Genomic DNA, 15,560 nt, shown 5'->3' with positions numbered 1-15,560 from the left:
TTTTGTGAAACGTATATAATTTTTGAACTACTGGTAAATTCGAAAAATTAACGACGGAGCCAGGAATCGAACCTGGTATCTAGCGATGCTTTACCGGAGCCTTACTCCACTAGACCACCTAGCCGCCCTTGGGGGCTAGGTGGTCTAGTGGAGTAAGGCTCCGGTAAAGCATCGCTAGATACCAGGTTCGATTCCTGGCTCCGTCGTTAATTTTTCGAATTTACCAGTAGTTCAAAAATTATATACGTTTCACATAGTATAAGAACCTCGTTTTCGTTACTGAACATTTTGATTCTCTTACTTTACTGATATTAAACTATCAAAACCTTACTTCGATAACGACATTGACGTTGCTCCAATGTGGTTTACCTGATCACTTGTTTGATTGACAGCCCCTACTGACCAAGTAAGCTTCTCATGTTCTCGGCATTTAAAGTACCTCAATGAAATGAACATTTTAGGAGAGAGCTTGATGTAAGACGGTTAAAATAAATGTGTTCTACTTTTTTTAATTTGCCATCAAACAATTTGCACCGAACATCCCAAAACCAAAAATTAATCGGATTATTTTTCTGGTTCTGTGTAAGAATATTCAGTCCAAGACGCGGAAAAATGTAAGGGATGTGCTATTTTTGAAAAATTTGCATCTTGTACAATTTTTTGAATCCAGATCTGAATATATCTCGTCCTAATGGTTCAAGCACTTCCAACGATCGCTTGACTGAAATCTTTGATACGACTCTTTAGTGACAAGATGAAACAAAGCGTAGAGCTCTTCTTTGAGAATACGTCAATATTGTTTTTTCACCTGACTAATATCAAATCACCTTGAATAATAATAAACTCAGAGCAATGATAAGAAGTAATAGAAAAATTATATAGCTAGGAAAACAAAAGTAAAATTAAAAACTTAACGCGATTTTTTTCGTTTATTTAATGGTAATGGTAGTGATAGTGATAATATTAATATTAATAATCATAATAATAATAAATATAATAATAGTTATACTCATATAATATAGTCTACTAAAATATTTTATAGGTAATATTCAAATTTCATTTCCAATATCCATTTTCATTAATAATTCCATCGCACTGCACTTTGATCATCAACCCAAACAAGCTAATTAAAATATGCTTCTCTTATCCACATAAAAATGAATTCACACAGTGAAAATGTACATTGACATTTAAATCAATCTTCTTGAAACACTTCCCATACCTTACAGTACATGTACCAATATCTTATATTGCACGTTGAATTTGAAAATTTTATTGATCAGGATACATATAATGAAACCTTGGCACAGCTATATTTTTGATTCGTAATTGATTGGTCGTCCATTTCTTTATATTCCCTAAATAGTTGACAGTGCTACGGAACTACTAAATTAACTGGAATTTTTGTAGCACAATTGATTTAATCTGCAATTTTACTAAATTATACGAGAATTGGCGTTGTTAGAGAAAAAATTGGTAACAGGCGAATGCATTTTATCGTAATGGTATCTCATAGAAAAATATTCAAATTCGCATCAAAAAATTTTCGATACGCTCATTTGCAATGCGTCCGATGGTTAGATTATATAAATACTTTCACACCCGTCTTTCCTTGAACGACAGCTTCATTTTTATGTGAACAACAATTTTCATCACTAGCAAAACTCACCAATAAAATGTACAATCGTATAATTATTATTATTTAGTTAATCTTAAATATAAAGTAGCAACCAAAACAGATTATTATACCTGCACCAATTGATTGATCGAGTAGTAGTATTAAGCTCACCCAATTTCAAAGATTACAGGTGAACGATATACATATAGTTTACAATGTGTAGATTTGAGAATTCAAATCTGGAGACTGGTATTTCAAGGGTTATCTTTGTATTCAATTTTATGAAATATACAAGCGATGTTTTTGTAAAAGATTCTAACAAAAAAGTATTCTGTTATAAATAAAGCGTAAAACAAATTTAAATTCAATTCGTATAGGTATAATACACATTTTCAATTATTAAATGCAAAATAAAACATATCCTGGTCACTTCACATTAAAAACATTCAACACAATAAATACTGTTCAAGTTTCATGCGTTTTAAAGAATATAACCAAAAAATGATACACCATCTATAGTTCACAGACATCGATTCTTTTGCAAAAACACCGATTCTACAAAGCAAAATGACAATGCATTAAATCATATTTTACCTTAAATAATTATACAAACAAGGTTTTGAGAGATTAACACGCAATAACATATTTACACTTTTCATTCTTTTTTTCCTACATGTCGAGGTAAAATTGTGAATCTCATAAATGAGAAATAAATTAGTAAGATTTACTTTGTATTGTATTGTTTTCCTTCATATTATTACTTATATATTTTTAATTTTTTTCGTTATTATTTGTTTTATGTTTGTGAAAGTAGGCCAAGTTCAATAGTAAATCCAAAGATGGACAAATGAATAATCTTCTTTATTCGTTCTTCGATTACAAGGCTACTTACTTTTAGATATGAATTGAATTGTAAAAATTACCGAAGTTCTTAAAGACTACAGTACAATTGACAAATGTGTGTCTAACCGCTGAACTTGGGCTTTCACAAACGGATAAAATTTTGTCAGGACAGGACAGATTATATGACCCTATTATGTTAGTTCAGTTGGATATTTTTACATACCACACTTTGCAATATATTCTCCTAAACATTTTTCTCATTCAATTAATAAATCCTTATGAACAAATTGCAAAGAAGTAGGTAAATACTCATTTTATTCCCAAAAAAGCAAATGTATATATGTATATATATAGGTGTATATTTGACAGATGAATGATAAAAAATTTGTCGAAGCCCTAAATAAGGATCACCCTAATATGTGTATATGTATGTATTGAGGTGTGTGTGTGTGTATATATATATAAATAAATATGTATACACACACACGTACTTATGCATAAACCTCAGACTGTTTGTAAAATAAATATTTCAGTTCAATTCTACAACCCGTTACTACATTAAATCATTTCGTAACATTATATACCTGGGCTTCCCAATTTATATTTCAAAATTGAAGATAATTCATTGCTCTGGAGAGTCGATTTTTTTTTTATCTTATATTTGCTAACTTATATCAAGTCATTTGCTAAAAAATTCTTCAGTTTCAAATCTGCATGGTATTAATTACACCCATGTATACCAAACACCAATAGAAAAAAAAGTTACAATTATCATATGCGTAACAATTCTGAGAATGAAGAAAAACAAATGTTCATTATTTTTTCGATCCGTAACAACGGTTCAAACCAGAAGTATTTATAATAAAAAAAATTGATTCTTCAACAGTGATAATTTCACCGAGGTTTGGGATAAAATGAATAACATCGAAAAAAAAAACACCTCCTTCTGAACTACAATTGACACGATGCAGACTTGATCACGTGTATTAAAATATCAATCATCTCTCCCATATCTGTACCATAATATTGTAAAAGCATATAAACTTGGCATTACGTTTTCCAAATTCGTCTCCTTGTTCCACGCCTAAAATGATTCAATAGTGTTATTTTATAAGGTAATCTTCTTATTATAACACTACTCACTAGATGCAATTGACATCCTTCATTACTACAAAATATTACTGAATTGACGAATATCGCGACTGATTATGAATACTGAATAAAGTTATCAAATGAGTTTATTGAGTATAAATCAAAAACAATCAGTCATGTTGTACCAATTCGAACAGTAATACCAGGTTATAATAATAATAACCTGTCTTTTCACGATCAAATTATGTCAATGCATAACAGTATATGATTTGAGAAAATTTGAATAACGTTGCGCCCGAAATTTTATGCTTGACGAAGTAAATTCAGTTCGTTCTGACCTATCATACAATATATAAATCCATACCATACCTCATATTAAAACTTGTCTATAACCAAGCTCCTAATATTATTCTCAACTATTTTTTAGAATACGATGTGTTCGATCATTGGTTCATAATCATTAGATTCTCAGTTGCGCTACGAAAGAAATGGATTTGCTGCAGTGCCTGACCAGGGATCCTGTCGGATTTGATTAATTGTTGGACGAGGTGGTGGTGTCGCTGCAGCAAATGGATTTGCCAAATACGGTACCGTCACTGTAAAATGTATCGAAATTCGGACAATATTACACAAATGTACAAACTTGTTTTAAATTTCCTGGCAATTGAAGTAGGAAAGCAATTAAAAACTAAACGTTACAAACTAATTAATCAACTCATTGCACTGTATCCATAGGTGCAAAAACATATTGGGTAGCTTACAAATAATATGGCATATGCCCATTAACAAGCTTGTGGACTTTGAATAAAAATTCCACTTCTAGAACAACAGGATGCTAAGTACGTTGAAGAACAACAACTACTACGTATGCAAATTGACTATAAGTCAGAGGTAAGAAACTGGAAGGAAAATTTTCGTCTCAACACTTGAATCAATAAAGTTATATGTGAAATCGCTTATGTCCGCAAAGTTGTATAAACGAAACTGATTTACATTTAGCGACAGGAATTCAACATTCGTTTTCGAATAATCAGCGATTATGTGTAATACAAAACCTTTTCCATGCATCGTTCACCATGCATTAAATTGAACCAATATACTCACAAAGTTACTTCCAATGAAATGCTGTATGACAAGTGTTACATGTAAGTTAATAAAAATAGTATTGCTGACAAGCGTGAAAAACTTATAAAGGAATATAGGTCTCCCCGTGATTTCATATTGTTTATATTTTGTGATATTTAATTTCTGCATAGTATAGATTTTGAATATTTACATATTTTACTCAAAAATTGATCGTAATTTTTTTTCACCTAAAAGATACGGAATTTTATTCAGCATAATTAAATTTACTTGATTATCATAACTTTTCGACTGGTAGCAAAGATAAAGGTAAGATAGTAAATCAATTTTGTTGCTTTTAAATTGATATCAAAAACCAGCACGTCATTAAAAACAAATTTTTACTAACCTGTAGGTGCCGGAGCAGGTGGTTTAACCGCAGTGGCACTAACAAGGTTGTCCAAATTAACAAGCGCCGAATTTTCGCCAAGGAATGATTGAGGAGTTTTCTTAACAGCTCCCGTACTTGCAGAAAGATTATCACTAAGGCCTCCGAGGTCAAACGGATCTGGCGACATCGCAGTTCCTAGCACTATTAAATTTGTAAAATAAATATGCAATACCTGTGAAGTTTTACAAAGAATTTCACAGGATATGTAATTTTTTTTTTAAATGCTCACTGTTATTGTTGACTCCGTTATTAGGTTGCGGACTAGTTCTCAGCTTGTCTCTGTTACTGATAACGTCAAATTCATCCAAATCTCCAAGCGGGCCGGCCACAGGGTTTTGTTGGTTTTGAGCACTAAATTCGTTAAATCCGCTTCCACTACCATTGAAACCATTAGTCTGACTGCTAAAGCCAATATTTGACGTAGGCAGATTGAAACCGATATTTTGGGGAGACTGAGCTGTAAATCCAATATTCTGAGTAAGGGTAGGATTATTAAAAGACGGTGACGGAGAAGCAAGGGCTGAGCCTTCGGCTCCGGGCGATGGAGCCCATGGATCCGCAGGACGAGGAGCAACTGTTGCTGGTGACACCACTGGAGCTCGCCAAGGATCCACTGCAGCAGCTAAAAATTAAGAAATGTTGTGTGCAATATAAAATAGAGAAGACTAAAATATTAAACAAACACAGTAAGCTGTTAATAGAGGAGATCTCTCAAAATTTTGAAACACGTGACGAAATGAAGATATGAAAGGCCATGGATGTAGTGATTCATTAGCGCAATGTCACCATTCAATGTTACTAAAATTTTTCAGTCACGTAAGCAAAGTACCACACGTATATGGATTATGAATCAGTACTTAGTTACATATTATGAAAAAATGGCATGAGGTAATATCAAGAATATCATTTGATTATTTACCTGACGACGCTGTCACCGAAATTTAATTATGATTTAAGACCATGCAAAAAAAAAATCATATACATGTAATAATAGAAATTAGTATTTCAAGTAGGAACGAGGAATTGCTTATCTTAAATTACTTACTCGGTCTTTGTGGAGGAACTGGAGCCCACGGATCCACTGGAGGTGAAGCGCTACTTGTCGGTACACACCATGGATCAGTATGTGGCTAAGAAATTAGAAACACACCTGTATTTAGTTAACATTAAAATTGATTTAAAATTTCCTTTCCATGCACAGAAAAAATCAGCTACTTGTAGATGAGCTTTACAGAAATAAAACAGATGTTTTTTTTTAAATCCTTGATTATTAGAATCCTGTATATCCTCTTTTACGCAAATTTAGAGACGTGAGCTCGCATAAGAGTTCACTTTATCCTTGAATAATTTCTCACAATTAAAATTATAGGGCTGAATGATTGGTCAATCAGCTATCAACATACCTCCATGCGGTAAAAATGAGATATGTCCAATGACTAACGTGCAGCATGCAAATGGTGCAATATTTTCATTGGATGAATGCGACATATTTAATTTACAACTTATTAGTGTCTAATAATTATTTCCTTACCTGAGGTCTCGGTGGAGGTGCTGCTGTAGGAACACCCCAAGGATCAACCTGAGCAGATGAGCCACTTGCCTCTCCTAAGTTTACATCGAGTAAGTCGAGTACGTGACTTTGCTTATCAGACGGAGGTGATCTGAAAGAAAGATTGCAAGCTTTCATCAAACAGTTTTCCCAAGGAAATTACAAAGTCACAGTTTTTTTTAACTACAACCTGTTTTTGCTGATACCTCTTTTCAAATGACTAATAAAATAATTGTGAGCTGATTTCACTCATTTACACTAACTTGAAATCTTGCTGACTCTGACTCAAAGCCAACTGTAATCTGACATCATCACTACGTCGTCTCTGCTCTTCTTGTTCAGCCTCTTCCCGAGACATTGCAAGAGCAAGTTGTAATTGGAGTTCTTCTTCGCCAACGGTTTGTGGTCTCGCCGCTTCCAGCTCAGCTGAATAATTAAAAGAAATAATTATAATTATTGAAAATGAACAAACTTGATATAATTAAATTCCAATTTTTAAAATTTTCATGAAGCAAAATGATACAGCCAAATTAAAACTTACGTTTGGATGCTGATTCTGAAAGTTGACATGGCTCCCAGTCTTGAAACTGAAATTTTATGAAAGATATAACAACGAAATGAAATAGAAATAATTAATTGTAGATATATACCTAATGATTGATTTCTAAGCTTACATCGCTACTCATCGGAGACATCGTATCTAATCCATCGCTGCCGAAACCACTCAGAGATTGTGCAAATCTTTCCTTTGCTTTCAATGCGCGTGCTCTTTCGTTTCTCAACCGTTCATCGTCTTTCAATAATGCTACTAGCTGTTTAGCTTTCTCCCTTACATTAATTCCTTGATCCTTAGGTCCCTCCATGTATTGAAAATCTGTAAGTAATTAATGTAATTAATAGTTAAAATGGTCTCAGTTTTTCTATCAAACAGTCGAAGCACATATGAGGCTGTTTTTTATTTATTGATTTTTTTTTTCTGCTCTGATCCATAATTGAAGAAGAGCTCACCTTTTAGAGTCTGGATAGAAAAGATGTTTTCCCTGCATTGATGAGCGACTTTTTCTGTGCCAGTTTTAATTAAATATTCCAGAAGAACTAATGCTTTGTAAACGTGCCTCCAATTCTTTCCATGATCATTAAGTCGTTTCCAGAGCATTTGCATTATCTCTGTAAATGCTACAACGTTGTAAGTCAGATCAGCTATTTCTGCCATCAGTGTACTGCTAGGACCCCATGGATCATTGCTTGTGGCCTTGCGCACTGCTTTCTGTAAGATATCAAAGCGAAACATCCATTATTACCATGTTTTTCCTTTCAGCATTTCTGAATACGGAATATCATCTAAAATGTGTAGTATCTGATAAGCTTCAAAATAAAAGTATTCAAATAATTGAATTCTGATTACCTGCGCGTCACTATAGTTATGAGCAAGATTTTTGATGTCCCGTCGGATACCTGCCAGGTTTACCTGCATCACATCTTGGCCTTGTCTTCGCATCTAAAATGTTTCGCAAATATTAGCTATGAGTTGTTTTTTTTCTTTTTTTTTCTTAAAATATATGATACGTATTTGATAGGTGATAAGAGGTGAGACAAGGTAGGGCTAATTACGGAACAAAAAATACTCAAGTTCTGCGTTTGTTTTGCTTTTATGAAAAATAGAACATAACTTCTGGTCAAACACATATGTTTATGATATTAAATCTTTTAATAAAGAAATTACTCTCCTCGATATAAATACAAGGCCAACTGGTACAGGATGACGATAGTTGCACAATTAAATAATGCTTTTTGTAATATGTAAGACCCATCATTCACAGTGTATTTGACCTTGTTCGAGTACTACATTTGAATAATCAGTAGCATAGCGTTTAGATGTTATCATGGTTGAAATAAAAATTATTCTCGAGTTTCAAAACAACCCAAAACATGACGATGAGACAAATTGGACTGAAGCCATTTGTATTCTCAGAAATTGAAAATGAGGAAAATTTATAATATAATAAATGTGAAAGAAATTATTCACACACTTTTCCTACCATAGGCGAATATTCGAGCTTCCCAGTCTCATGATCAGATCGGTCATGAAAACCCATTCTTCGGGTAGGGATTATGTTATTCATACACGCAATATTCATTATTCAAATTAGTAAAATTCAACGAATGTATAATTTTTTATCAATGAATGACTTAAAACTCTAATGTGTTTCAAATAAAAGAAAGCTGTGCCTCGTAAGAGCAGGTAGACACATGGATGTTCTTCTTTAGAAGTATACTTAGCAACTGAGTGACCCCAAACGTTCTGCCAACGAGTGCGAATAACAGCACTGTTATAACGAGCTGAGTAAATATTGTCAGAGGCACAGCACACTTGATTGTGAATTATTACTCCAATGACGAAATTATCAAATGTTATTCGAATCTCTAGATATCGTGAGTTTGGAGTATAAGAACAGCTTGTATTAATTACTAATTACGAGCAAATATTCACGTTGCAAACAAAATTTCCAGTCCACTGAATATTAATTTCAAATTACGAAATTTGTAAAAGCAGAGCATACTTCTTTTATTTATAGACCCTAAAAATTCATGAGCTTACAGTTCGTTGCGCTGATTTGCTTTTCTCCAAATGTCTTTAATTTATAAAAGAATTATATTGTCAATTCGTGCCAAACATTCAACATTCATATGTACCATGCAAAAGTTTAATAAATTGTCCCTGACCTACTCCTGTTGGCGAAGGTCTTGTTAAGACATAAAGAGACTTACTGACTCACATAACTAACAAATAAAACTATAATAATTTATTTACAGATCTGATGAAGAAATCTCATATTTCTACATAGAAAAGTCTTTTTGTGAAATTTTTGGTCTGGTTGCGCATACGAACAGTATTTACTCCTCTTTCCTGTTATAATTGTAGCGAGCTGTCAAACTAAATTGACATGGAACACAAGAATATCATGTTATAATACCAACAGAAATTATATATTTCTATGAAATCGTGATGTTAAAAATACCAGGTATGACTGTCGCTTTATTTCGAAGTCTGAAGCGAAAAATGCAAACACTCAAATAAAATTATAAGAGATAAGAGGTACAAGGTAGGTAAGATGGCAATAGCGTCTGATACTTTCTAATCTGAGGTAATTGTAAAACCATACAAAGAGTAATTTAAGTCAGAAGTATGTGATTTTTAACTAATAAAAATACTTTTCATAAACAGTCACAATTGAAATTGAATAGTTTATTATTCAATTATACAGCTTTATTACTCAGAGCCTGGTGGCATTTTGCTAATTACGTATTTCGAAAAGTGTATTCAAAGGCAATACATGAAAGAACGAATGGCAGGCGCACGTTTAATTCAGGCTTAAAATATAACTTCATATCAAACGACCAAAAAGCAGACGGATAATTTGTAAAATGTTAACTGAATGCATGAAAATTCTGTGATAAATTTTTGTGTTACTGTTGATTGGGCGAAGATTTAAAAACTATAAATAAAGATTTACTTACTTTGGTAAGTTCTTATTTTCGCGTCTCACTCTTACTAAATGTCCCCGCACAGCTGCAAGTAATTAGAAATTAGTACTGACAATGGTTGATTCACAAGTCTAGATTCTCCTATCACTTATTATCAGAAAGTGTATATTATCAGGTTCAGAGATCTAGATAGACTCCTAAGACAAAGAATTAAAATAAGGTTTAGGAGTAGGTGCCGCAGTAATATAATCACAAAATATAACATCACTGAGGCAAGTCGAGCATTAGAATCCTTCTTGTGTAACTCCATCGTTGTTTAAAAAAACTACGTACTTCTTTCCATTTATTGATTTGCTTTTATCCTTTGTTGATTGAATGCAGTGCTACAATTAATTAGGCGAGTTCAAATATCTTGATTACTTAATCATCTTCGTCGATCTTTAAATACAAGTCTGCATGCTACATTTCTTCATTGATTAAAACGTAGAAATAATTGAAGACCTCTACGTCAGTCTGTTGTATTGAAGATTTTTCATCACACTCGATAAACAATGAAAGACTTATCTCATGACGCACTTGGTATACGTACACTCTTGGGCAAAAGTATGACTTTGAATGTGGAATTTAGTCTCAACAACGCCGAATATCACTATCTGACAAGTATTGTAATATACCGAGAAGGAACTTCTTCCTTAATTCTCAGAATTGTAATGAAATTTACATAAGATGCTGTATCATTATTTTGTTGAATTGTACATTCACACAATTTAGAGTATCATACATGGATTTAGATTTACAGTAGACAGAGGCTAAAGAAGAGTTCAACTGACAACGTATCACGATCCACAAATTAAGCTGATGTTGGTCAACGAGTGAGTTACTGTTATTCCAAAGCAGCATAAGCACTTGAAAGTTACGATTTTAGCATCAAAGACAGTGAAGCAGTTGGTGCAGAAATATTGCAACAGTATGAACTTGAGAGAAGTGGACTACTTTCTGTTAGATAAAATCCTGAGAACCCATACAAGCAAATCTAGTAAATATACTAATAAACATTACGTGAGTGTTCGTGTAAAAGATTTAAAATTGACTATTCAATTTCTACACTGCATCACAGCTCTGTTTGAACTAGAAAAGCACCAGTGAATTCCAAAAATAATTTCAACAGGTCTGTGGAATAATTCAATTGAAGAAAAAAATATATCATTTTAGCATACGAATGCAATCAATTGCTGATTTTTTTTAACATCCAAGGCATAATTGAAGAACATGAAGAGTAAATAAAGAGTTGCGCGTCACTTGTACTGAGGAAAAATACAAGTTTGCTTTGTTCTGCATGCTTTGAATGCCAAATATATTGGTCATTGCTATCACGTGAATAAAAGTACTTTGAAAAAAACAAGCGACTCTGGATCTAAGGCCAAAAATAAATGGAATAGTATTGTTATTGTTATTTTTCGGTCCAAACACGTCAGTTGAATTCAACTTTACACAGTCTAGCGGTAAAGTCAATTACATAGTCCGAAGTAAGGCTTCTCAAGTAAACGTAATATGGCTGAATGACCATGGAAATATTGATCTACTTCACGTTCAACTATTTCCCAGTAGACAAAATTCAGCACTTTCAGTTCGTTGATAACATAAGAAAAATTAAATCAGGTTCATAACGTTGCTGTGACGATACATTTGTAGGAAAAATAGTTATTTCATAATTTTAGGATTGCCTGAAATCAAGCAAACTATCGTAACGCCGAATATACTTGTACTTTGGAAATCAAACTAATTCATAGTCATCGTGGAATTGCGAAACTATGATTTCTGTTTCAATATTTCATTACATTGATGTCACTAAATTCAACCTTGTAAGCATAATGTAAAAAAATTAGTTGCGGACATTATCTGACGGTACAGACACGGCACCTATTATTGTTACATTTTTTACATTTCTTTTTATGTCATTCATTTCGCCGTTCTATGTTGGGATACAGACACTATTGATAACAGAGCATTCCAGTTATCTCGGTTGACAGGGCTTAACATAAGCTTGAAAGTAAGCAGTATGTTATGATCTCACAAATTTCACAGAGTGACTCATTTTTCGAAAAACAGTCTCATTTCCATCTTGTTTTCGGGATAGTGTGTTTTATCAAGTAATTAAAAGAAACGTCGCCTAATTGACGATGGTCTGTTGTTGCTTAGTGACATTTGTAGAATTTCCGTCTCAAGATTTTTGTCAGGACAGCTTCTACCAATGATTCATTATTTCATTGGAACAGTGTGACTAAGGAAGTGGTTTAAAAAAATAACCATCATCATACGTAATTGATGGCAAAAGAAGTGACAAAAGAACGTTTAAAAATAAATAAAGTACGAACTTTACAGTAGAGAATACTGGAGGCAACAGCAAATGATGCACGGAATTTAAAGTAATAAATTTTTCAGTATCTGGCGTAAATACGATTGGAAAATAATGTAATAGAAATATTGGGTAAACCGTTGAAGTAATGTTTCGACGAAGGCATGCTCTGAATGATCAGACACTTGTCCTTGTACGAACATTCCTAAACATGTACATACACACACTCCTTGCTCGCACTCCACACACACACACACACACACACACACAAGTTTCCAACAAATTTCAATGCTGGATACGTACGCATTAGTGACGTTTACTATCCTTACTAAGTAGTGGTACTACTACTACTAGTACTACTAAAAAAAACGGGATATGTCAGAAACTAGTTTGACGTTTGTAATTTTCTTGGTTATACCCAATGGGGGTGTCAGAGGTAGACTGAACGTTTAGTAATTCGATGATAATCATCGTGGGGTTATATATTATGTTCTGGAAACGTACAGCATGTTTATCAAAATATTTTGGTAGAGACACACGATATTGTATACGCAGGCGAAAGTACGCTCGGCCCAAAATCTATTGGAAAGAGCACCGAGGGAGTGCATTGGACTCACTAGAGAAACATTCTAGGTCCCGTCATAACATTGCGTGTCAAACGGGCGGTGTTGTTACACAGATCGTTGATAATGAACAACTGAATATTCCACGTTGCTTACCTCGTTAGATACTTAAAATTTTACACAGAACTTAGAATGAAAATGATGAGAAAACAACATAAGAGGTAAATTATCACAAGTTCATTCACAAGCACTCTGACGAATCAGCAACTATGAACCAAGATGGCCGCTCTTTCCGTCTAGCCGTTCCTCCTGTCTACGATAAGTCATCTGTCAACTCTCCTACGCTTGCCACGGACTTTTTACAGCATTCACGAGGTATTACTTAATAGTAATCGGAAAATTTACAGTCTAACAGACGCTTTGAATACTCAAGTCGACTGGTTTGATGTCCGATGAGAAAAACATCGAGTCAGGGACGAATTGTTGAAAATTGCACCAAGCACGTGTCATAACTCGGAGGTTTTGGCGCGTATTTGTAGAGTGTGCTTGTCGGTCACGAGTTCTCGAGCCCCGATAAAATGGTCCATTATTTACGTATCATTTTTTTCAGATTAAATCTGCCTTAAACGATTCTAGATCAAATGACCGCTAAGAAAGTCTTCTCCCTTGTTTTCGTGCGAAATGCATCTGAAATATTGCTCGGCATGAAGAAACGCGGTTTCGGACAAGGAAAGTGGAACGGGTTTGGCGGCAAAATTGAACCCGGTGAGACGATATCTGAAGGCGCTGTGCGGTGAGAATTTCCTCTACTTTCTGTTTATTACGTATTTCTGTAATTAAACATGTAGGTTGATTCATAATTCAAATTAACAATATGATTTTCGTTCAACAACTTTGTATATTTAACTATAATAGCGTGACAATTAACAATAGTTTATGAGATACAATTCAGTTACAATTAAATGTTAGTCATAAATCAGAATCCGTTCAATTAAATTGAAATAAAATTTTAAGAATAACATGAAAACAATCTTAAGAGATCACTTCTCTTTCTTTACGTTTATCGTGATAACTTAATCGAGAACAATTTAATTTAAAACGCTATTTAATACTCACAGAGAATTGCAAGAGGAGTGCGGATTGATTGCGAAAGAACTGAAGAATGTTGGCCTGCTTGAATTTAAATTCGAAGGGGATCCCACACTTTTGGAAGTGCATGTGTTTGAAACCCACGAATATCACGGAAGTGTAATAGAATCTGAAGGTAATTAAATTTTTACATGTAATGATGTTGATACATTCAAACACATACCAATACAATATGCATAGGTATCACAATTTTGAAGAGTACTGTATTTGCTCTGTTGCTTGTTAAAATGTGCACTGAAACTTTTAACTACACAAAAAACGAAAAAATTTTCTAGTTTATAGCCTAAGAATCTTTCTTGGTTTATCATTTTCTTTTCCAATATTTCTGACGGAACAATAATCATCTGTGTCTCTTACCCTACTTTAATAAATAAATCTATTTAGTTATTGTTTTTGTTTCCTTTTATTAAGAATATAACATTATACTGTGTTTAATATAAAATATTTAAAAATCTAGAAATGCTACCAAAATGGTACAACTTGAAGAATATCCCTTTCAAGAATATGTGGCTGGACGACGAGCACTGGTTTCCATACATGCTAAGAGGGGAATTCTTTAAAGGACATTTTTTATATCGTGGCGAAGATCTTATCCTAAAATATAATATCCAAGTCCTGGATAAGCTATCAGAATAGCTTACAACCTGAGTCAGTCCACAGTATTTTACACACACTTTAAGAACCTTCAATCCAAGAAGTAGATTTCTATGTACAGCGTAAATGGTACCTAAGCAAATACTAATATTTATCTCATTAATCAATCACCTTATCGTATAAATTCCATATAATTTATAGTTATAAAAAAAGTATTTGCTCAAAACAAAACGGGCCATGCTCATATTCTACGAGTAATACATTAAGATGTGTCTAAATTAAGGAACCAACAATCATGTATGTCAGTTTGTAGCAAGAATGTGCATTTGGTTAGCTTTCTTTTTTAAGACAATTTATTTATTATTATTCTATTTGGTAATGTTCAACTCGCAGTAAAAATACTCATAATTTCTAAATAAAATTAATAAGAATAAAAATAAAATCTAAACTTGTGTCCTAATAGTTTTAAGTACACAATCGCTAAAAATATAGGGCTAATACGATAATTTAGTTCTGTGTTAAAAAAGCTGAAAACCAGTTTATTTTTTCACAATACAACAATTCAAATTGTCATCAGTAATATTCTGACTCCATGCAGTCAATAAGTCTTTATGAGTTAGCTGTCGCATTCACTTATTATAAATATTCGAAACTAGGTAAGAGATCAGTGACTAATAATAAATATAATATTAAAAGTATAGTTATATAAATCAACTATTGGAGCTACCTCACTCTAAATTTAATTAATTACTTTTGTTTGTCAGTAAAATATTATTAAATCATATCGATACAACTTG

The 15,560-nt window shown here is 33.1% G+C and overlaps 2 protein-coding genes across 7 annotated transcripts; one reads left to right on the top strand and one right to left on the bottom strand.

The window, feature by feature from the left end:
* Positions 1-815: 815 nt before the first annotated feature.
* On the bottom strand, positions 816-13,317 carry lqf (epsin homolog lqf). 5 transcript variants are annotated; one of them, XM_069135920.1, is made up of 12 exons: positions 13,177-13,317; positions 10,135-10,186; positions 8,021-8,113; positions 7,624-7,882; positions 7,290-7,489; positions 7,157-7,202; positions 6,879-7,041; positions 6,598-6,727; positions 6,112-6,196; positions 5,296-5,688; positions 5,025-5,207; positions 816-4,149 (listed from the first exon to the last, which is right to left on the bottom strand). In XM_069135920.1, the coding sequence occupies exons 3-12, from the start codon at positions 8,111-8,113 to the stop codon at positions 4,031-4,033; spliced, it is 1,671 nt and encodes a 556-aa protein (XP_068992021.1). In that variant the 5' UTR covers positions 10,135-10,186; positions 13,177-13,317; the 3' UTR covers positions 816-4,030. The 5 variants fall into 5 exon arrangements, with proteins under 5 accessions (XP_068992021.1, XP_068992022.1, XP_046483965.1 ...); XM_069135919.1 differs by lacking the exons at positions 10,135-10,186; positions 13,177-13,317 and adding exons at positions 4,658-4,678; positions 8,646-9,036 and having other exon boundaries at positions 4,016-4,149; XM_069135921.1 differs by lacking the exon at positions 10,135-10,186 and having other exon boundaries at positions 13,177-13,303.
* Positions 12,713-15,557, top strand: LOC124219842 (oxidized purine nucleoside triphosphate hydrolase). Of its 2 annotated transcripts, none has more exons than XM_046628016.2 (4): positions 12,713-13,395; positions 13,657-13,813; positions 14,139-14,284; positions 14,627-15,557. In XM_046628016.2, exons 1-4 carry the CDS (start codon positions 13,290-13,292, stop codon positions 14,803-14,805), a joined length of 588 nt encoding a protein of 195 aa, XP_046483972.1. In that variant the 5' UTR covers positions 12,713-13,289; the 3' UTR covers positions 14,806-15,557. The 2 variants fall into 2 exon arrangements, with proteins under 2 accessions (XP_046483972.1, XP_046483973.1); XM_046628017.2 differs by having other exon boundaries at positions 12,720-13,395; positions 13,631-13,813.
* Positions 15,558-15,560: the final 3 nt, after the last annotated feature.

This window comes from Neodiprion pinetum, chromosome 5 (assembly GCF_021155775.2).
Source record: "Neodiprion pinetum isolate iyNeoPine1 chromosome 5, iyNeoPine1.2, whole genome shotgun sequence".
In the NCBI taxonomy this organism is placed as follows: domain Eukaryota; kingdom Metazoa; phylum Arthropoda; class Insecta; order Hymenoptera; family Diprionidae; genus Neodiprion; species Neodiprion pinetum.
This window is presented reverse-complemented; position numbering and strand designations above follow the sequence as displayed.

Bases quoted from the DNA above. Each gene is read 5' to 3' on its own strand.
- lqf (XM_046628009.2), bottom strand. From the start codon at position 8,753: ATGAATATTGCGTGTATGAATAACATAATCCCTACCCGAAGAATGGGT. The intron at 7,490-7,623 runs GTGAGCTCTTCT...AATTACTTACAG, and splicing joins TTCTATCCAGACTCTAAAAG to ATTTTCAATACATGGAGGGA. The intron at 5,689-6,111 runs GTAAGTAATTTA...CTTAATTTTTAG, and splicing joins AGTTCCTCCACAAAGACCGA to CTGCTGCAGTGGATCCTTGG.
- LOC124219842 (XM_046628016.2), top strand. From the start codon at position 13,290: ATGAACCAAGATGGCCGCTCTTTCCGTCTAGCCGTTCCTCCTGTCTAC. The intron at 13,814-14,138 runs GTGAGAATTTCC...TAATACTCACAG, and splicing joins ATATCTGAAGGCGCTGTGCG to AGAATTGCAAGAGGAGTGCG. The intron at 14,285-14,626 runs GTAATTAAATTT...TTAAAAATCTAG, and splicing joins AAGTGTAATAGAATCTGAAG to AAATGCTACCAAAATGGTAC.